The following is a 23,859-nucleotide window of genomic DNA, read 5'->3' on the forward strand; positions in this document are numbered from 1 at the left end:
AACTTCAGTCAGATGTACAAAGAGGATTATTTACCTATATTTAGCAACAACTTTAAATTTTTTGTGTTATGTGACCAGCTAGGGAACATTAAAGTTTCTGTTAAGAGTTAGCTTTTCTGCCTGACTGGTGGTGGCACAGTGGATAAAGTGTCGACCCGAAATGCTGAGGTCTCCAGGATCAAAACCCCAAGGTCACTGGTTCTAAGTGTGGGCTTGTCAGCACACGGTGGCGGGCTTGAGCGATGGATTGTTCAAACGATCCCAAAGCTTGCCATGCTGAGCCCAAAAGTGGCTGGCATGAAAGGCCTAAGGCTGCTGGCTTGAGCAAGGGGACATTGGCACAACCCCCATCAAGGCACATACGAGAAGCTCAGTGTACAACTAAAGAACTTAGTTGTAAAGAACAAGTTGCTTCAGCAACTTGAAGCTGATGCTTCTTACTCTCTTTCACCTTCTCTCTCCCTTCTTCTCTCTCTCAAAACAAGACAAAACAAAAAAGAGTCCAAGAGCTTCTCCTTAAGTTCCACTGCAAAAACTGATTAGCAACTAGTATCACATTTGCATGCTACAAAGAAGAGGTATGACACTCAACAGTCTAGAAGCAACAATACGAATATTTAAATAAAATTGTATTTTCAAGCCGATGCCAATAGGATATACTTATTTTTTAAGGAGTTATAGTTGTTTATATATTTGTTGTCAATCCTCAATCTAAATACCGGTATATTTGTTTAAAATAAAAGGTATTTTTAATTAGATGACAGCTAACTTCAGAGCCACAATTTATTACAAATAGACCTTTAAAGCCAAATAAAAAACAGGAACAGGAATAAACTTAATTTTTCTGATTAGTAAATAACAAGGAAGCACAGAAATCATTGAAACCCAAATATCATAACAGCATAGGGACCTAAATATCATAATATCAAGAAAGGACTTGTTGAATTTCTCAAAGTTTTCATCAAAGAATTAGATTAAATTTCCTTTCAGCAACAAAAAAACTGGTTCCTTACTGGGGGAAGCTTAGGTCAGTCATCAAATGGGGACAAGCAGGACTACATTCCGTTAAACTGTGCCTCTTCCCACGGCACCTTCATGTCCTTTATGTACTTTCCACTGAAGATTTAGACCAAGGAAGTAGATAACTATCTTGGTTCCTGGCCACTTAGAATTAAAAAAAAGTATCTAAACTTAAAAGCCTGCATAAAAATCTGGACATATCTATGTTTTCTTTATATCTTCTTTGATGATGGGACGTTTGGACATGAACTCTGATGGGAGTGCCCTGAGGAAAGAGCAGGGTCCCTGTCAGACTGGGACACAGGCGCGTGGAGCCCTCGCTCACCTGGGACACTGATGGCTCACCTGGGACACTGTGATGGCTCACCTGGGACACTGTGATGGCTCACCTGGGACACTGTGATGCTGCACTTCTTGGCCAGCTCCTCTTTGGCTTCTTCACTGGGGTAGGGGTTGCTGAGGTGTGAATAGAAATATTCATTCAAGATTTCTGTGGCCTGTTTACTGAAGTTACGCCTTTTTCGTCTATGACAACAGAACCAAAAAGAATTGTAGTTATAATCAGCATTAACCAAACACAACTATATTAATTAGGACCATACAAAACAGTAATTTCTATTTTTTAACATTCTTAGGGTCTAATTTATCAATATGGCATTATAAATTATGCTCTTGACATCCTCCAAAGCATTACCCAATGCATTTTAAGATTTAGAGTCACTAAGAGATATACTAGAATGCAAAGCACAATTAACTTTATTCTTTAATTTATTCAACAAATATTAATTGAGGATCTGATGTGTTCTAGATATTCAATAAAGATCCAGTTGGAACAAAACAGAGAGTTTATAAAAGATTGGAGGGTTAAAATGAAAAGTAGAATGTTAGGGGAAAGAAAGCCATTAGACAAGTGTCACAGGAATAAATCATTCTAAATTGTGGTGACCATATCAAGGACCATGAAAGAAAGGCATTAGGTATAATGAAGGTATATAGGAGGGAAACCTCACGTGGTTATGGAGTCAGGAAAGGTTTCCTGGGAGACGTGACATTTGATCTGCGACCTGGAGAATATGTAGGAAGGAGTTAGCCAAAAAGGAGAGGGGAATGGGAGTGAGCGGAGGAAACTGTCCCGTAACAGGAAAGAGGCTGAAAAGTCCAAACGGCTAAAAGAGGCTGGAGCAAAGTAAACTGAGAGAGTATGGGAGACGAATCTGGAAGGGTGGGCAGGGGCCAGATTACACAGGCTTAGTGGGCCCCATAAGAACTTTTGGATTTTATTTTACCAATGGGAAGCCATTAAAGTTTTAAATTTTATGTTTTTAAAAAGATTGTTCTGACTGCTAAGAATAGTGGGAGGAGGACACAAGGAAATATAGAGATATTTAAGGAGATAACTGCAGTGGTCAAATTGAGAGATGATGGTAACTTAGCATAAGGTGAGAGTAATGAGAATAAAAAGAGTCAAGATCTATTTGAAAGGCAAAAGCAATGGGACTCGATGATGAATTCGGTGGGGGGCGTGGGTGGGGAAGACAGAAAAGGAAGGTAAGGAAAAAAATGTATCAAGGATTTCTGAATTTGTCTGCTTAAGCAACTGCCTGAATAAGGCATGATTTGCTCACAGGAAAAGACGAGGGAGGAAAATACTTCTTTAATGGGAAAGGGGTGGCAGAGTATCAGAAGATCAAGTATTTATTAACAATTTACTTCAAATAGCAAAAATGTCATTTATATTTGGGTTTTGTTACGAGGACTTTAAAGAATTGCAGCCTGAAGATTAGCATTCGCCAGACTTCACCTTAAATTAAATTCTCCAGTAACTGGAAAATACTTTCCCCAAATAATTTTCTTAATACTTTCTTCCCAATAATCTTAATGATCCTCTCAAATGTGATATCCTATACTCAGGAAAGACAGAGTCAGCAGGCAGTTGTAAATGTGTATACTTTATCAGTTCCTTCTAGTTAAAATGATACCACTAATATGGCAGGTTAAACATGTGATCTATGTCTCAACATTAAGGGAAAGTCAAGGGAGCAAAAAAATCTAGGTTTAATCAAAACATCTCAGGTTGCCTGACCAGGCAGTGGCACAGTGGATAGTGTGTCGGACTGGAATGCGGAGGACCCAGGTTCAAGACCCCGAGGTCGCCAGCTTGAGCGTGGGCTCATCTGGTTTGAGCAAAACTCACCAGCTTGGACCCAAGGTTGCTGGCTCGAGCAAAGGGTTACTCGGTCTGCTGAAGGCCCGTGGTCAAAGCACATATGAGAGAGCAATCAATGAACAACTAAGGTGTCGCAACGCGCAACGAAAAACTTAATGATTGATGCTTCTCATCTCTCCGTTCCTGTCTGTCTGTCCCTGTCTATCCCTCTCTCTCCTAAAAAAACAACAAAAAACAAACAAACAAACAAAAATCTCAGGTTATTAGAACTAAAATTTCTTATTTCAATAATTTTTTTGGAAGGTTAAACAATTGTTTCCTAAGGGATGAAGAAGAGAATCAAGATCTATTTGGGGAATAAAATCACCAAGACTCAGTGATGAACTGGATGGTGGAGATGGTAAAGAAAGACAGAGGGGAGGAAGAGGTATATACCAAGAACAAATTAGCATTTTTACAGGAGTGATGCATTGCTTGAAAAGACAAACAAAGCCCTCTCCTGGGGGTACTTTGAAGAGGCACATTCTGATGAGTAGGTGGCTTAGTGAATAGAGTAGAAATTGTCTAGAATAGATATTGAAACTGTCAAGCCTACAGATAATTATGTAGTCCACAAATAATGCTTAATGAGACCACACAGTAATGTCCTGCTCATAAAACTCTAAAGATTCTGGCATTTTACAAAAAATTGGAAGATCAGCCACACCAAGCCCCTATTCTCAGAAGGAAGCTGTAGGCTAAAGGTGAGTGATGGCTGTCCCTTCAGATATGCACCCATTTGCTCTAACCCTTACTGCCCCTCATCCAACCACTCTATTCAGCTCCACTATATGAGTTTGTGACTCGCAGACTAAGAAGTGGAGTCCAGCAGCAAGATCCAGGGTACAGCCCTGGCTGGATGGCTCAGTTGGCTGGAGCATCCTCCTGAAGCACAGAGACTGCTGGTTCCATCACCAGTCAGGGCACATGCAGGAACAGATCGATGTTCCTCTGCCTCTCTCTATCCCTTCCTTCCCCTCTCTGAAATCAATAAATTAAAAAACAAACAAACAAAAAGACCCAGGATCAACTGGAGTGGATGATACAGGGCATTTTTTTTGCTTATGAAAGAAGGAATGAACAGAAACATATCTGAGTTCACTTATTTTTGGTTCACTTATTAATTTTGCCTACAAGTGGTGTTAGCAAACACTGAAAAACCTCAGAGGATGGATTTCTGGGCAAGACAGAACAGCGCACCCCAGACATTTTGGCTGGGTCCAAACTACAGTACTTCTCCGAGAAGTGCAGAGTGACCGGTGCAAGTTTATTCTTCGTTGCTTTGTACTGGTACATGCTTTGGCCTAAGTACCAAGAAAATTTGAGTATGGCCTCTACGGGGGGAACAAAAGTAAAAAAGAATGAATGAAAATGTCTGCCTAGAGCAGAAAAACCTCCCCTTCTGTGCAGAGGCGTTTCTAAGAGGAACAAGAATAAATGGGACCAAAGCTCAGTGTCTGCATTCACTTGAAGGCACAAGAGACAACTTGGTCCTACACTTCATTTGTTTTTAGAAAAACGTTTTGTAAAAAACACCCACTAAGCATGTTCCCTAAATTTCATTCCCCGCCCCTGCCCCTGCCATGGTTCAGCGCATCTAAGTGGCTAAGCCTCAGCCAGGGTGCAGTGGAACACCTGTCCCAGAGCGGTGTCCCACCAACATCATGTCACTAGCAGTAGTCGCTACGGGAGAAGGGACTCTGCTCTGCCTCCTTCTCATTCTTGCTCTGCTCACTGTGGCTTGTTAACATACTCTTCTTGGAAGAAAAATAACTCATTTAGGTGTATACATTATAAATGCCATTTTGTAAAAAAATAAAATAAGCATGACAAGAACGGAACGTATCAGCAGAAAGGAGAGCAACTGAGTTAAGAAAAATTTCTTTCTGTTAGAAGTACTTTCAAATGTCTTTGTTATATAGTTCTTAATAAAATGCTTAAAGTTGATCATTTAAAAATGTTTATATTCTGTCACCTCCCTAAGTTTATGAGCTTGTTATAAGCACTAAATGGAAATCTTCATTCATCTGGTTAGTCACTAAGTTAGTTTTTGCATCTAATACTTGTAACTTTGGGGAATGTAAAAGTATAAAACTTGGCTGTTGCTTTCAACACTGTATAAGATGCACCCAGTTTTTAGACCCCAAATTTTTCGGGAAAAGGTGCGTCTTCTACATGGAGAAATATGGTAGTTTATGTGTGTCCTGAGATGAAAAGGGTTGACAATTGCTGCTCTAGAGAATTGTATAAACACAGTATCAGTCTTGAAGAGAAGGCAAGGACCAGCCAGGGGAGTGATGGAAGTGGGCTTCCTAAAGAGGAAGCATTTAGGCCAGGCCTGGACAGATGAGCAAGGTCTCACCAGGTAACAAATGTGAATGCCAGTTATGCTCCAGGCTCCATGCTGCACACCCTCACAGATGACAAATCATTACTGGTGACCCACTCAGGAAAGGGTTGGGAGAACAGGGCTTGCTGTGGAAGGCTGGGGGTTGGTGGGGTGGAGGGTGAGGGGCGGGTGTGGTGTAAAAGAGGTAGTTAGGCAGAGAAAAACAAAACTCTAGTCAGACAAAACAGATCAGACCAAGAGGTATTTCATTTTTGACTAAACACAGGAAAGAATAATTCAGTGCTACAGGAAGAACCCTAAAAATGCTCAAATTCTGATCTTTAATAATTTCATTTCTCAGAACCAATCTTTAGGGTAGAATCCTAGAGACCAAAAGGTTCAAGGAATGAAGGTTTTCACTGAAACACTAGTTTCAATAAAAAGCTTTCTACAATAGGATACTTTCTCCATCATTTTCTCTGTTCCTCACCTTGCTTCATTTTCCTTCATAGCACTTAGCATCCTGTGACACTTCTGTACAACATTAAATAGAATACTATAGCATATTTGTTTACTTGGGAATATAAGCCCAACTGGCAAAAGTACATCAACCTAATGTTGTTTATCTTTTCTAGCACATATAAATATTTGTAGAAGGAAAAAAGAAAGCAAACAAAAAGGAAAGAAAGAAGTTATAATGAAAATTAAAAGGTACAATTAAATGCTCATAAATAAAGGAATGGCTAAGTAAATTGATTGAACAGACTTCAACAATCATCAAAATATTATTTAACATTAGAGCTTATAATATAGGAAAAACGTTTACATAGTCATAGTAAATTTTTTAAAAAGCAATCCAAATTATACATATTATACCATTATAAGAACACTATTTTTAAAATCCTCTAAAACCTGACAGAAATAAACTAAAACATTTACAGTGATTCTTTTTTCTTCAGGCATTAAAACTGTGGTTGTCTTTTACTCCTCCCTCTATGCTATATATTTTCCAAATTTTCCATAGTGAGCTGGGTATCTTTTTAAATAGGAAAAATCTAAAATAAAACTTAAGAAAATTTTAACAATGACTAAAAAGAAACAGGTCTATAAGGCCTTAAATGCCGGGTTAAGCAGTGTGTATACAAGTTATCCGACACTGAAAAGCTACTGTGGTTTGTAACCAAAGCCATTAGGGCATCGTTGTGATGCTACAGAAACAGAAAAGGTAGGTGGAGGATGGGCGGGGGGAGCAAGACTAGAGACAGGAGTCCAGTAGAAGGCTACTGTCCAGGTACGGAAGGATGAATATAAACTGAGCAGTCCGAGCAAGGATGGAAGGAAAGAGATAGTATGAGAAGTGTTGAAACGAAGCACTGGTGAGCTCTAGTGACAGATTTATCACAGGAGAACAAGGAACCAAAGGTGACACAGGGATCTGCTTAGCTAGGAGCACGGCAGTCAGAGTAAGTGGCAGGCGTTGCCTTATCCGGCTCTAAGGAAGAGCGCTGCCAGAAAGACCTCCACACACCTTGTTTTCTGGGGGAGAAGCTAACTTAGTTATTTTCCTTAATCCTGTAAAATCTGGGTAATAATTATCACCTCTGTCAGATTCCAAGGAAGAGAAAGTCAAACAAAAGAGAAACTCCTTTCCAAGGCTGAAGATTGATCACAAGCTTCAGCAATGCCCAAAAGGCAGCATACAGTAGCAACCTGACAATTTTTTTCCATCACCCAGTAGGTCAAACACACCCTATACGATAACTGACTAACTCTGATGAAACTCGGTGAAAGCTTTCAGGTGAAAGGAAACTTTCAGACTTACATGAGAAACAGATAGGCTTTCCTACTTGATTTGGAAAAACAGAGTTTGGGGTTTAACGATAATGCTATTAACTAAAATATATATCACTTTCCTCTTAAGGAGCATTAGAATTTCCAACTATTTTCTTAAAATGTACACAAGCAATGTAACATCAAGGAATTGTTAGAAAACGAACCTTTGTTAAAATCGAGTTACAGACTGAAAGTTATCCTTTAAAATACTTTTAGCATCAGATGTGAAAAGTTACATATTCCTAACTCGTTAGTAGCAGCACTAATCCTATCTATGTCCTTGAATCACCAAATTGGCGGCTAATGGCACTACCACTCCCAGACAAGAGGCTTGACAGTGCAGGGACCAGGAGGTGAATGACCTGCCTATCATGAAGAGCTCGTATAGCCAAATTAATGGAGAATCTAAAACCAACTGGCCATTTTTGTAGAAAATAATACACACACACACACGCCACACAACAGATCTGTGGTTCCACATACCTGGCATCAAGGAACCTTGATCTTAAAATCATAACTGCTTCACAAGTACTCTGTTTGAGCTGCATCTGGATGGAGCTAAATTTCCGATGGATGATGCCCACCATTCTTTCAATCTCTTTTGGGGAAATGGGACGTGTTCTACTCTGCTCCCGCAGAAGGTTCATCACGTGTGTCGTGAATTCATTACATGCCTGTAAGGGGGGAAAAAAATCACTTCTTAGGAAACCTGGTATTTTATATCATCGCACCCAGACATGAACTCATCTGAATTTCCACCTCATTTGCAGCTGCCCATGGCATGATGCAGTGGGAAGGGCAAGAGGAAAGCCAAGATGCTTGGGAAATGGCAGTGGCAGTCAGATGGGCCAGCAGCAATTCTGACACTATGAATGGCCAGGCATGCAACGAAGACATCACACTCAATTGCCCCTCCCAACCACCCTTGTCCCAGGTCGGAAATGAGGTTTTCCCACTGGAGAGGCTCTCTACCAACTCTTATATTGAAATAAATAGGTACGATAATTGTTACTAATAAGCACCTTCTAATTTCTCTGGGGTTTTATATTTAGTCAACAAACGTTTACTGAAGGACTATGAAGTGCAAACTCTTCCAAGGCCAAGTGCTATTAAAAAACACAGAAATGAGCAAGATAGAGACCTGGCCTTCAGTGTGATAAAATATATAATAAACTAATTCTCAAACAAGGCAGCCTGTGCAAAGTGTCACAGGAAGACAGGAATAAGGGCTTCCTAAGTTCCAAGGAGGAAGTACTCTCTTCTGGGGGCAGAGATTACATCAGGCTGCATGACACAAGTGATATTTGGGCTTTAAAGAATGGGTAGGATTTTTGAAAGGTGGATAAAGATAGAAATCAGGAGGAATCCCAGGTGCAAGAAAAATGCTGGAAATAATGGTATGTGGCAAGTTCAGAAGAATTCAGAGAATATGTAGAGAAGAGGGGATACAGGTTTGTGTTAGCATAAGAGGCCTTGAATGCCAAGCAGGCCCACATCCTAGTACAACTTAGCTGTGGTGTGGGCCCTATTAGTAGACGTGAGCCGTCCCTGGAAGATGGGGAAGGCAGCTCAACTCTTCAAGGGAGGGGCAAATCCTGATCAGACTTGGGTCTTAACAAATTCCAATTTTAGTTACCAATCCTCAGCCCCCGTCTCTTTCAGTTCACCTATATTCTTTTACATCTATAAAACCATGTGACTGGGTCTCCACATGTAAATAAAGCATCAGCCTATACCCTTGAATAAAAACATCTGCTGGCATTTTCATTAAAAAGGCAAGACAGTAGATTCTGCATCTTACTGCACAGATGCCCCTGGTAGGGCAAGCAGACAGAACGATCATTGATCACAGCAAGACACATTTTGAAGCTATAATAATGTCCACTTCCCTACAGATATCCTGAACATTGCTCACATGATGGTTTTGCTCATTAGAGAACTAACCTTTCAAGTACACTGGTGTTTCAGTTACTCTAAGCTTTTATGGAACTCTTCTGTAAATATTTCTAAAGTAGGTAAAATGAGTCTTCCTTACCAGTTCAAGCTTTTTATACATTTTAAGTCTTAAGAAATTCAGGCCCTGGCTGGTGGCTCAGTGGATAGTGTCAGCCCAGTGTTTGGACATCTGGGTTTGATGCCCAGTTAGGGCACACATGAGAAGCAACCATCTGTTTCTCCTTCCCTCCCTCCCCCTTCTCTCCTTCTACCCCTCCTGCAGCCAGTAGCTCAATTGGTTCAAACATGGCCTTGGGCACTGAAGATAGCTCAGTTGGTCCCAGTGTGTCAACCTCTGGAGCTAAAAATAGCTTGGTACTTGAGCATTGGCCCCAAATGGGGTTGCCAGGTGGATCCTGGTCAGGACATATGCAGGAGTCTGCCTATCTCCTTTCCTCTCACCGAAAAAAAAATTTTTTAAATAAATTCAAAATTCTCTGTGAGTAGTGACACTATGTTATTATGCTTATGAATTCTTCACAGTGTAGAACTGTATAATACACACAGTAGGCATCCGATAAACATCTATTGATTGGTGGTGGGTTGTTGCATTACAATTCAAGAGTAATGTTGATTAATTACCTTCAGTACATTATCCTTGAACTGTAAATAAAGAATTAACCTGCAGTTCTTGGAGAGGTTTAGAATGTCTAAGACTCTCTGAAATCTTATACAAGTTGTATGCACATATGTATTTCCTAAAGGGACAATTTGTGGAGATTTTGTTTTCATTTCTGATTCTTAGCCAATCTACAACTAAAAAAGGCTAAGAATTATTGCCCTAGGTTATGACTACACACACAAAAAAAAATTAGGGAACTTTGGGACCCCTAAATGAGTAGTTCTTTCCATCTTTAAGAAAATCAAAAAGTGGCCCTGGCCGGTTGGCTCAGCGGTAGAGCGTCAGCCTGGCGTGCGGGGAACCCGGGTTCGATTCCCGGCCAGGGCACATAGGAGAAGCGCCTATTTGCTTCTCCACCCCCCCTCCTTCCTCTCTGTCTCTCTCTTCCCCTCCCGCAGCCGAGGTTCCATTGGAGCAAAGATGGCCCAGGCGCTAGAGTGGCTCTAGTTGCGGCAGAGCGACGCCCCGGAGGGGCAGAGCATCGCCCCCTGGTGGGCAGAGCGTAGCCCCTGGTGGGTGTGCCGGGTGGATCCCGGTTGGGCGCATGCGGGAGTCTGTCTGACTGTCTCTCCCCGTTTCCAGCTTCAGAAAAATACAAAAAAAAAAAAAAAAGAAAATCAAAAAGTGCTAGCCGGTTGGCTCAGTGGTAGAGTGTTGGCCTGGCGTGCAGGAGTCCCAGGTTCGATTCCCGGCCAGGGCACACAGGAGAAGCGCCCATCTGCTTCTCCACCCCTTCCCCTCTCCTTCTTCTCTCTTCCCCTCCCGCAGCCAAGGCTCCATTGGAGCAAAGTTGGCCCGGGCGCTGAGGATGGCTCTGTGGCTTCTGCCTCAGGCGCTAGAATGGCCCTGGTTGCAACAGAGCAATGCCTCAGATGGGCAGAGCATCGCCCCCTGGTGGGCATGCTGGGTGGATCCCGGTTGGGCGCATGCAAGAGTCTGTCTGACTGCCTCCCCGTTTCCAACTTCAGAAAAAATACACACACACAAAGAAAATTTTAAAAAAGTAAATTTAAAATGTTTTCTGCTCTGTTGTCATTTTATACTATCTTATGTGGAGCTAAAAAGTAGTTGCCTTTCCAAAAAATATGTATATTTTTTCTTGCACTTTCCCTAAAGAGATGTTCATATAACTTCAAAATTATATACCGTATTTCCCCATATATAAGACGCACCCCTTTCTGAAAAAATTTGGGGGTCTAAAAACTGGGTGAGTCTTATACAGTGGTTGTAGATTTTTTTTTACTTGGATTTCTTGCCTTTTCATACTTGTTTTTGCGTTTATTACTGAAGACAGTGATTCATCATCAGACACAGATGAGGACAAGCTAATGCAGGGGTCCCCAAACTTTTTACACAGGGGGCCAGTTCACTGTCCCTCAGACCGTTGGAGGGCCAGACTATAAAAAAAAACCTATGAACAAATTCCTATGCACACTGCACATATCTTATTTTAAAGTAAAAAAACAAAACGGGAACAAATATATTTAAAATAAAGAACAAGTAAATTTAAATCAACAAACTGACCAGTATTTCAATGGGAACTATGGGCCTGCTTTTGGCTAATGAGATGGTCAATGTGCTCCTCTCACTGACCACCAATGAAAGAGGTGCCCCTTCTGGAATTGCGGCGGGGGCCGGATAAATGGCCTGGGCCGTAGTTTGGGGACCCCTGAGCTAATGGATGGGAGTTTTAACAGTGATGAGTTGTATAAATTTTATGATAAATAAAATTTGAGTTCAATAATTTTATGTAATACATTTTTCAAATTTCAGGCCCAAAATTAAGGTGAGTCTTATACATGGGTACATCTTACACATGGGGAAATATGGCAATTTGACAAATTCTAGCCCTTAGTTTTCTCATCAGTAAAATAAAGAAAATATAACTACAGCTGTCCTGAACTGGGATCAGCAAGTTCTACACTTATATAGCTAGTTCCAAAAAATGTTAATGCATGGCCCAATAATATAGTATATTTGGGTAATGTTGCATTAACCAAAATTTTTAAAGGTTCTTTTTTATTTCTATAGTATTCCTTAGTACTTCAATTATGCCAAATACATTGTAAATTTTCAAAGGGGAATGGTGTCTCCAACTTTCCCCTGGTAAATTTGATCACAGAAGCTCAGAGTAATGCTGTCCAAAAGAAATATACTGACAGCCACATATAAAAATTTTAAATTTTCAAGTAGTCATTTAAAAAAAAAAGGTGAAATTAATTTTAGCAGTATATTTAACCCAATATATGAAAAGTATTATCATATGAACATATAATACATACTATAAAAACTGTTAATGAGGCATATTAATTTTTTCCATACACTTTAAAATCTAGTATGTATTTCACATTTACAGCACATCTCAGTTCAGATTAGCTGTATTTCAAGGTTCAACAGCTACATGTGACTAGTGGCAGCTATAGTATATTGGACACCACTACAGTAGCTTGCTGGGCCAATGTGCTATAAAAAATTGTTGGGAAACAGTATACTAAGTAATCTTTAATGCTTCTTTCTTTATTCTTCACCACATGCATTCATAAAAATACAGAAAATAACATAAAGACAGTTTCACTTAGGAATGTCCTTAATAAACGCAAGAGAAATTATTCATTTTACTGTACCTCAACACTTGACTAAAATTTTAATACTGTGTGACAAACAAGAGGCACACAAAAGTACTTCCCTGCATGTCAATGGATGCTTATCTCAAGAAAAAAGCACTTGATTAAGTTTTGAGTGGAGCTCACAAATTTGTCTATTTGAAATCAAAATAGCCTGACCTGTGGTGGCACAGTGGCTAAAGCATCGACCTGGAATGCTAAGGTCGCCAGTTCAAAACCCTGGGCTTGCCTGGTCAAGGCACATATGGGAGTTGATGCTTCCTGCTCCCCCCCTCCACCCCAGTCTCTCTCTCTCTCCTCTCTAAAATGAATAAATAAAATCTTAAAAAAAAAAATTAAAAAAAACAAATTACAAGTATTCAAACTTGGGTATCTGGCAGATGTTTTCTTAAACATGAACCAAGTGAGTCTGTTATGTCAAGGAAAACAGCTAATAGTAGTTATGCCAGTGATAAAATTTGAGTTTTCAAGTGAAGATTATAATTTTGAAAAACTTGCATCTACCCCTATGAGCTTGACAGTTTCCCATTAGACTTTCTGATAATTTGATACTAGTATTGATAAATGTGGTATTTTGATATTATATAATGAAATATGTCAACACTGGAAGATATAACCAGTGAATCGATATTTTCCAAATGATCAATGCATGAGGTTACAAAAATTTGCATAGGTAAATCCATTCAAAGTGCAAACTAGACCAGTGGATTTTAAAGAAACAGAGTATAAAGAGTTGACTGATATAGTTTCAGACTCCACACTGTAACTAATCTTTAAGACACTGCAACTTGTCAAGTTTTACTGTAATATCATAGAAGACTATCCACAGTTATATGAAAAGGCTATTAATACACTCTTCCTTTTTCCAATGACATATTTGTACAAGGCCAGATATTCTTCATATACTTTAACCACATGGCTGACTGCAGAAGTACATGTGAGAATCCAGGTGACTTCTATTAAGGCCAACATTAAAGAGTTTGCAAAAATGTAAAAATGCCATTCTTCTCACTAAATTTTGAGTGTTTTTGTTTCTAAGAATTATTTAGGTTAAGATAATGGTTTACTATTCCTTTTAAATTAATAAATACTTTTAGTTTCTAGTATAATAAAGGTTGATAGGCCTGACCAGGCGGTGGCATAGTGGATACAGCATCAGACTGGGACGCGGAGAACCCAAGTTTGAAACCACAAGGTCGCCGGCTTGAGCGTGGGGTCGCTGGCTTGAGCATGGGATCGTAGACATGACCCCATGGTTGCTGGCTTGAGCCCAAGGTTGATGGCTTGAGCAAGGGGTCACTTGCTCTGCTGTGGCCCCCTGGTCAAGGCACAAATGAGAAAGCAATCACTGAACAACTAAGGTGCGGCAATGAAGAATTGATGCTTCTCATCTCTGCCCCCTTCCTGTCTGTCCCTCTCTCTGACTCTCTCTCTGTCAAAAAATAAATAAATAAAATAAATGTTATAGATGTTACCAGTCAAGTAAAAGCTCTTAAGGGCTCTTCAATAACTTTTAAGAGTCTAAGTCCTAAATCCAAAAAGTTTGAGAACTGCTGTATTAGAGCTGGAAACATTTATTTGCACATAAAACATTGCTAATTCCTATAAACTAGCTCACACATCATGGTAACACATATCTATGACATGGTTTGTGTCTTGATAAATAATTCAACACTCCTGTGTGAATGATACTTGAGATGTTAACTCTCCTACTCTTTCTCTGGCTGTTATTTTAATTCTCCAGAATGAATGTTTGCCTACTTTTTCTAAAGCACCAAAATGCTTCATGTGGAAAAAACAAAAACAAAAAATAGCAGGTTAAAAACAAAAAGTTTCTGCATCTACAAACTCATAATTTTCTAAAACATTTGCTGAATGTCTCATAACTTATTAAGTGAAGTCATCTATGAATGCAAATGCTGATTAGCAATTTGGCAATAGCCCAACATTCACAGAATTCACATTGCTTTTCTTTAAACCAGTAGTTCATACATGATTAATTAGAACATCTCATTTATGTAGTGTGCACTTTAGCTCATTACTCTAAGTAAAATTCGTTAAGTATTTACATTTAGATAATTAAAATCTGGGTACACCCTTAAGAAAGATGCATACACTTTAGGCAAAGTCATTTTTTTCCTTTATACCACTGAAAGTAAATTACAGCCTCATTTACAGCATCATCTGCACCAGTTTCAGAGCAGAACACAGTACTGCCTCGTTTCTTATTCCTTAAAAGATAAACATTTTTTAAATACAAAAATGCAGTAAGAATGATCAAATGATTGCAGAGTTGTTTTGAAGGGCCATCTGACCACACACGAGCAACAATGCTGTTTATAATATGGGATGCTCACTTCAAACATTTCTCGTATTCTCCATCATATCTCCAAGACTATGTTATTAAAATAGACATGGGACTCCTTGAATTTTCTGAGTTAGAGTAATAGCAGAAACCTCGTTTTCTTTTTATCCAGCTGCTGAAAACCATCCAGAATGCATTTTTTTTTTTTTTTTTTTTTGTATCTCTGTGTGGCTGTGTTTTTGCAAGAGATAGACGGGAAGGGAGAGAGATGAGAAGCATCAACTCGTAGTTGCATCACTTTAGTTGCTCATTGATTGCTTCTCATACATGCCTTGACCAGGGACTTCAGCCGAGCCAGTGACCCCTTGCTCAAGCCAGAGACCCTGGGCTCAAGCCAGCGACCGTGGGGTCATGTCAATCATCCCACACTCAAGCCAGCGACCTTGCGCTCAAGCCGGCAACCTCAGGTTTTCAAACCTGGGACCTCAGGGTCCCACGTTGACTCTCTATCCACTGTGCTACCACGGGCCAGGCAACTTTTGATCTGTGTTTTAAAACATACATTGTAGTAACACAGTGAAGTGAACCTAAAGCATGGAAGGCATTACCTGATACAAATAGTTTGAATCAATTCTTAATATGAGTCTTCCTTTTAGCCACTTGTTCCTTGCTCCTTAAAAATCTAAACCAATTAATAATTGAGAACTTGAATTATTTGGACTTTTGATACTGTTTTAGTAATATTTACCAACTAGTGAAAACTTCTCCTTGATATTCATACCTATTTGGTTTATTATCAAAATTTTCAGTGTTTTGCTTGTTTTGTGTGGTGCTATTTTCAGTTCTGATTTCAAGATTCAACCCCTTTCCTGCTTGTAAATTCAGATTATTGAATATAAACATGTAAAACCAAACAAAGAGCAAGCACTGATTTTAGAGGAAGTTTTTAAACAGTTCAGTAATCAGATCTGAAGACTGAAGGGTCTTTTGTAATCATCGGTATAAGTTAATTGTAGCCAACAGATCATAATATTGCCTATTCTAAAATCTACTTTACAAAGAAAGAATAAATCTCTATTAAAAGTCAATGTCTCTCAAATTTACATGCATCCATTTTCTAGATGTGTTTATAACCCTACACGTAACTCTAGTTCAATATTATAGATTTTATATTTATGAAATGTTTATTATTAAATCAACTAATTCTTCATTCAAAGAGTCTTCCTAAGCCAAATATATAGAATGAGACCAGTATGCCTAAAGAACAGCTGCGAAGATGAAATATCTATTGTACTTCAACACTTCTTACCTAATTACATTGTTTAGGGACCTATCTCATGAGGATTTTGTAAGGATTATATGCATGTTAAGTTCTTTGCATAGAGTCTAAAACATAATTAATAATAAACGGCAATTATTACTGACGAGAAAAATGGCAATTTAATGAAATTCATATTTTTGTGTGTGGTAATTCTGCAAGTCCCTACTCTGATTACCTAATATATAATATAGTTCTGCCTTGCCAAGGCCTAACTACAAACATTGCTTCCAAAGAAACTGAATAAAAAAAGAATATTCAAATATAAAACAATTCATTCATTAATCAAGTTTATGGTCAAAGGTACACTTGGTGCATAGAGTCAATAAACTAGAAACTTGGAGGAAAAACGAGGAAACACTCCTTCCAGTCAATGCAAAGATCCAGCATGAGAACTGACAAGTAGAACCCTTCCCTTGAAACAATGATTCACAAAGCTTTGCTTGGGAAAATGAAATATAAAGTTTACATCAGGTGGCACCCCTTTGTCTTTCTTGCTTATTTGTTAAAAAGAAATAGCAAAATGCAATTAGGAGTTTGCGAGCTACAAAATCTCTAATGTAAGAACATCAGCAGTTTTTAACCTGATAAAAATAAAAATAATATCCCTTTACAAGCAAAGGAGATTCTGCCAGGAAATGTAAGCACAGAATATTGAGATTCTCTAAAAGCCCAAGGCCATTCCTTTACAGTGGTTTCCGCACTCATTCTCCATCCCCCAACACTCCGCTGATAATCTGAAAATCCTCTAGTATCTAAACAGTATCTGACCGGTCTTGAGCACATTCAGTGTACATGCTTGGCTCCAATGCTTTACCTGATCTGAGGTGAATTCATTCGACATCAGTGAACTCAGAAAGCAGGTTCCCAGATGCTTAGGGAGGGTTGGGACCCTTACAACACTTTCGCCTTCAGCAAAAATGTATTTCAATATAATTATAGTAGATAGCTTTCAATATGTCATCTCTATTATAGCAGCTATAAATTATGAAGTGAATTGCCTGTGTACAAGCATTTCTCTGGTACAAGCAAAGTGGGAGAGCTGCATAGGGCATGATATATCTTTTCCGTTTTAACTGAGAACAAATGTCTAAGTCAAATTCCATTTGCAAATACCAATGTGTCCATTTTACTTTGGCAGAGTGGCGAAGGAACCAAGAAGGCCTTCAATTCTTAAAAACAGGCTTCCCAGGACTTTTGGCTAGAGTTCATTAGAAATTCACCTCTTCTAATAGCTGGACTTCTAATCATAAGAGCATATGTGAAAGGTAATGTAAAAGCATTTTTCAAAATGTGTAGCTCATCAACAAGCTGGCAAATAAATGAGGTTTTTGTCCAACTCAAGAAGGAGGCAATGCTCTCCAGACGAAGTACTATAAGACAACTGCTGCAAGCTTTGGAAGATTATATTCCTGTTCAGTGTAAGGATCAACAAGAGAAAAGTAAAATAGTTTTTGTTTCCTTTGGGGTGGTGGTCATATTCAAGAACCTCACTCTATTATATACTCTATGCCTAATATTTCAAAAGGGTTTGATAAGTGAATTTTGATGACTGTCACCAAAAATCATTACATCTAAGACTATGTAATAGAGACATATGATCAAAGTCTATTTTATAGAGGGGGGGGAAAAGGACAGTATTTTTAAAATAGTACCATTTCTAAACAAGACACATAAAACTGAGCCTTGTAGCTTGGATTTAATTTTGCTCAAACTGTAGCTCTAGTCTGCTTAGCTTTGTAAATGTGGCTATGTTTATAAGGTACTTTAATTTACTGCAATGGTGGTGTTTGTTAATTTTATGGCAATCTAAATCTAAACAAGCTTCAGATACATTTTCATTACAGCTTCATTGCAAAACACAGTAGAGTGAATAGCTCTAGATTCCAATGTAGTTTATTTCTTTTAGTAAAAGACTCAACACAATTTTCTGATGAAGCCTCTGCCTTCACACATATGTTCTTCCTATTGACTAATAACTGTTCTGTCACTCAGAGTACCTGTGTTCACTTTTAGGAGGAAAAATACAGTTTCTGCAAAGTGATTAAAATAGTTGTCTTTTTCCCCCATCTCTACTCTGACCCTACTCCAAATGCAACCTGACACGGGCAAATCGGAGAAAACCAGAATGTATCTGAATTATAGTATTTTCCAATTCGACATATGTAGCAGCATAATGAAAAAGGCACATTGTCAGAAACAGATTTCAATCCTGATTCTGACACTGACCAGATGTGTGACATTGGACAAATAACCTGAATTTCATTTTCTCATCTGCAAAATGGAAATTATAATGTCATCTATTTTAGAAATGTTACCTCTTCGTCTCACTTAGTTCTGCTTAGCCCTTCCAAACATATCCCTGAAAGGTCTTTCCAAGATAAAGACTCTGTATCCCCAGATTTTAAAAAAAGTTGACTATCTTATGTCAAAACTCACAGAAAAGCTATAAAAGCCACCCCATCGACAACTTGAGAGTTAAATGCTGCTATTATTTCTAAAACAATTCAGAACCTACAGAAGAAAATTTGTAAACTAAAATTCTTTTGAATCAGCAAACCAGCCATCACACTCCATCTATTTTTTGTTCATAATACTGCACTGGCTTCATTTATCTACATTTTTTCTTTCTGAAAGTGTTAAAAATAAGAAAGGAAATAAACATTTAAATAGCTTTTATTAGGCTACTAAATATATCTAAAAAATAAGGTTCATAATTACAATTTAAAACTCATTATTTTCCAATATATTTAATCCAAAAAATCTTCAAGTACTTAGTGTAATTTATGAAGAACTTGTGTTTATGTATTTTTAAAGCACACAAACAAAACAAAACAAAAAAATACTCAAAACTCTGTGACATTGACTGATGTCAGCTTCACCCAACTTCCAAAAGGGCTATTGGTAGAAAATAAGGAGGTCGATGTGAAGAAACAGGGCAGGAGATAGTAAAAAACTATCTTAATTTCTCAGCCAAAAAAGTAGAGCCATTTGACCCAATTATAATAGATATTTTCATGCAAGGTGATCGGTGGTATTTAGTAAGTACGTATAGATGTATTTAATATAAAGTTATGCAATTAGGATATTACTACAAATTGGAGCCATTTCCCACTGTTTATGCTCAGGGTAACCTTTTCAACCATTACTTATTTTGTTTACTCTTAATTATTCATATGTCAAATCAGAAAGCTCCATTTTTTTTTTTCATGTAAACACAAAAGATAATTTCCCCAAAATTCTTATTTGTACATCTTTCACCAAAAAGTATTCTAAATGAGACTAGAAATAGTTTGAGATCCTAGAAAATCCTACTCAGAAAAAAAGACATCTTCTAAGATTGATTTATATTGTATACGGCTTACAAAAATTACGGCATATTTTATTGCTTCATATTCATTTTGAAATATCCCCTAATTTTTGTGAGCAGTATATTTTAACATAGAACTACATAAATCCTTTTACCCTCCCTCAAAACACACTCACCTCTGGGACAGAATCCAGCATTTGCTTAACACCACCATAGCCAGCATATTAGAGAAGGCAATGAAAAAAACAACTACACAACTGAAACTCCTTGGGGAACTTGGAAGAAAAATCAGTATTAAAACTGACCAGGACTTCCACACCACATTAAGGTGTTCGGACTTGAAGGTATACCTGACTACACAGTGAAGTATTTATGGGGGAAATGGTATGGTGCCTGACACTGCTTTAAAGTATTCCACCAAAAAGGAGAGGGGAGGGGAGTGAGGGAGAGAGACAAAATGAGATTGACAAAATGTTAATAATAATTATTTATCTGGGTGATGGGTATATCTAGGCAGTTCCTTATTTTAGGATGAACTCTATAAAACAGCCAACTCACCAACTGTTTGTTGACCTTGGCAAAAATACTTGGCAATTTCAATATGACTTAATAATCTCTTTATTTGGGGGGGGGGGGATATTTAAACCTTTCTATATAATGTTCTCTTTAATTACCTTCCAGTGAGAATTACTCAAACTAAGCAGGTTTTTAGGTTAAACTAACAACTAAAATACATTTAAAATGAACCATGAACATTTTACCTTTTTTCACGGAATCTAAGGGTTACTTATTTTCCCACACATTTTAACTTCTCTGCTGTTTAGAAGCATTTTACAATTAATGGCATGTTACGGTTAAATTGGGCAGTGTTGATTTTTTTTTTTGGTGGTACATAAAGCAATGATATAACTTAAAATCAAAGGTATCTTAGGTTCAATGAAATACTGCTAATATAATTGTTGAGAAGAATAACATTTTTAACCCTCCTCTCCCATCAGGAATTTAGCATATAATGCCTAATACTCTCCGCCCTGGGTTAATTACCTTGAGAGGTCTCCCCCTTGGAGAGACAGGCCAGAACCTGCTTACTTTGTGAAGGTAACTCCCTTCCTATAGGCTGGCACAATCCCTAAGAATTCCTAGGAGGATTCTGGAGCTCACAGCATAGGAGGAAGATCTCACTATGCAGTGCTTCCCTTTAAAAGTTGTCACAGCTTAAGAATAAGGCCAGTGCATAAATGTCAATGATATAAAGCTTTGAAGAGCACAGAGTCGGGAGGTTAGAGGGGAAGGATGGCTGCAGGTGTGGTGGTAGTAAGGGCACATGAATATGAGGAATGAATAAAACTAAAACAAGGAGATGGGATAAAATAGTTAAGCTTCATCTCTGAAATCTCAAGGGGACTTCATTTCATGAATCCAACAATTCACTTAAATTTCTGCATTGACCTTATTTATTTTGCTCTTTGTGTTAACACCTACCCCTCAAAGCCCTCAATATTGGTTAGCGCAGTCTAACAGCAGAGCAACAGAGGGTTTGTGCAGGACTATGAGAGTGGTGGCTGCTGACCTGTTCATACTTCTCCAGTTCTGTGTGATAGATTTGTCTGATCTGGGTCAATTTGGCTCTGTAATCTGAGTGTTCAATAGAGTTATCTGAAGAACCTCCAGAGGCTGCTGCGGCTGCAGCTGCTGCCGCCGATCCCCCACCTTTCTCAGGACCTGAAACCCCTTCTGCCAAAAGCATATTGTCCAGTCTCATTAGCTGGGGATCGGGAGGGTCCTCCTCCTGGGCTCCTCTGATGCTGAGACCTTCAGGGAAAGAGAGAGAGAGAGAGAGAGAGAGAGAGAGAAGAAGCGAGAAACAGGACAAACAGTGTGAGTATTTTATTTATTAGAGAAAATGATCACATAACATCAGAGTACTACAATTCATGCTGAGAATTTCATTGTTCACATTTTAATGATAAGCTTAAGTATGAAAATTCTTTTCAAGATAATATTTACATGCATTCCAGAATTTCTAAGATCATCCCTGCTCAATTTATCCCAGATTGGGGGCTTTAGAAAAAGGCAGTCATGGCTTCCAGAATATTCTGAAATCCAATCTTTCCAGATTTAGGTGATTTAAGCATAAAATGGGAAGAGGGTAAAACATTCGGGATTTTAAAGAAAAAAAAAATCATCCAAGGATATAAAACAAACCTACTGAAAGAAAGGTGGTTATTCCATTTCTTTATACAGTTAGGACAGAATTTAAAATTTCATAGAACAATTAATGTACAAGCTATATCCAAAAATTAAAATATAAACAGGATTAGATGGGCTTCTCCATCATGTAATCTCAGGGGAAGAAGAGAAATACATACATTAAGAGGTAATTAGCTATGCTTTAAAAATATATATTAGTAAATGCCTTTGTTAAGCAATTGTCAACAAACTATAAAACCAGGACACTAAATACAGTACTAAAAATGTACTATCAAACATAGCAGTATGATGCTGGGCACAGTATCTCAATCTAATTTTGCTTTTAAATAAAGAACTTTCTAAATGATGCCCAGTCAGCAACCTCATCTGAGTACTATAGATCACAGCTGACAATTCCTAGGTTTAATCAGGTCACATAGGCTTTCTGCCAAGATGTTTTCAACAACACAGAAGACAAAGTTTTAAAATAATTATCATGGTATAAAAAGCAGTGGAGTCGTGACAGCTCAGAATCAGCATTTTCATTAATGTGTAGCATAATCTAAAATATCCAAGCCCAATTAACCTCTGTAAATCTACTTAAAAGCAGGGTTTTCACACTAGTTACAAGGCATCTTGGGGGTGAGGGGAGAAGTTGGCATCCTGCGTGTCTGCATTTGGATTCTGCCTTTTGCGTCTGTGCCTGATGTTGTTTATCCACAGTGGTGCACACTTTGTGTCTGGTGTAACTTACATGACAGTAACATCTATAAGCTGCCAAGTACTCAACTGAGCACCAGCTCTGCAATTTTATATGCTAGCCTAAAACTACCATCAATTCTTTTAAGAACAGATTTCATTCCTAGATGTCCTGAATTATACCCACAGCAGGAGAGAGAGCTCTTGGTTGTCTTAACTCAAATGCACAACTTTAATTTCCTCCCTCAAAACACTTTAAAGCTGTCACTTTCATTTAAAAATATACTTTGGAATAATTTCAACTGGGTAATAAAACGAACTCACAATGATTTAAAATTGTATCTGTTGCCTGTTCAGAGGTAAATAAATAAGGTTTGAAAACTGTAATATACCAAGACAATAATTCATTTAGGGAACCAAACAGTTAGATAACTCCTCTTAAATAAGATTAAAATCAGTATCAGCACTTTGCTGATAATTAAAGATAGACAAACATGTATCTGTTATTCTAGATATAGAAGAAACTGCCAAGTATTGGTTACATTGGTATTTTTAACATTTTTCATTTTTCTTCTAATTCACTTTTTTACATGTTAAAATCGGCCTAGAAATGCTTGTAGTAGTTCCACATAGCAAGTTTTCTGTGCCTTTGACAAGCACTGAGGACTCACTGAGCAGCCTCTTATCTGACACTTCCAGCTTGGTTTCATTTTATATTATTGATTTGGGAGTTCCTAACTTTTCTCCTTCTTTTTTTTTTTTAACTTTTTTCCTTTTTAAACTAACCTCTTGCTCACATTTTTGTGTGCCTGTTGTTTCTTTTTATAATATATTTACACAGACACCGGTGCTCCTAGAAATATGTTTTTTATCTACCCTAAAGTTTCCTCCAGGTTTCCAGTTTTCCCCTCGTACATATATTTATTGATCTTTTCCCTTTGGACATTTGGTGAGGTTCTTTAATAGTAGATCAACATCCACAAACAAAATTATTACGCTTCCCTGCACATGTGCAGCACACAAAAAATGATGTTCAATGACTAATACACAGGAAATTCATCAGAGAAATTCAAAAGACACAAACTAGTTGGGCATCTATGACACTTTCAGGTGCACCTAATATGCATATAAACCAACACCACCACACCAATAGGAAGCAATCCTTAAACTCAACAGTAGTGAACACATATAAAAATAATAAGTATGCATTTAGTCTGGCATAACATTTTCCCTTGTGGTAAGTAACATCTCTTCTAAAATTATAAGTAAATCAACACTTCAATGTTTGTTTCAAATACAGGAAAAATGTTTTAATGCAATCCTTCTGCACATACTTTATAAATTATGTACATCAAATCTAATCAGAAAAACCACTTCCTGCCTAAAAGTTCACACTCTTGTGGATGAA

At 38.1% G+C, this 23,859-nt stretch overlaps 1 protein-coding gene across 2 annotated transcripts in view; it reads right to left on the reverse strand.

Moving 5' to 3' along the window:
* PBX3 (PBX homeobox 3) overlaps nucleotides 1–23,859 on the reverse strand; it is a 222,472-nt gene that overhangs the window by 35,220 nt on the left and 163,393 nt on the right. For both annotated transcript variants that reach the window (XM_066367143.1, XM_066367144.1), the window contains exons 3-5: nucleotides 21,133–21,374; nucleotides 7,872–8,062; nucleotides 1,410–1,545 (exon numbers count right to left, since the gene is read on the reverse strand). In XM_066367143.1, the coding sequence (XP_066223240.1) occupies nucleotides 1,410–1,545; nucleotides 7,872–8,062; nucleotides 21,133–21,374 (569 nt within the window). The remainder of the gene's footprint in view (nucleotides 1–1,409; nucleotides 1,546–7,871; nucleotides 8,063–21,132; nucleotides 21,375–23,859) is intronic.

The sequence above is a fragment of the Saccopteryx leptura genome, chromosome 2 (assembly GCF_036850995.1).
Source record: "Saccopteryx leptura isolate mSacLep1 chromosome 2, mSacLep1_pri_phased_curated, whole genome shotgun sequence".
Classification (NCBI taxonomy): domain Eukaryota; kingdom Metazoa; phylum Chordata; class Mammalia; order Chiroptera; family Emballonuridae; genus Saccopteryx; species Saccopteryx leptura.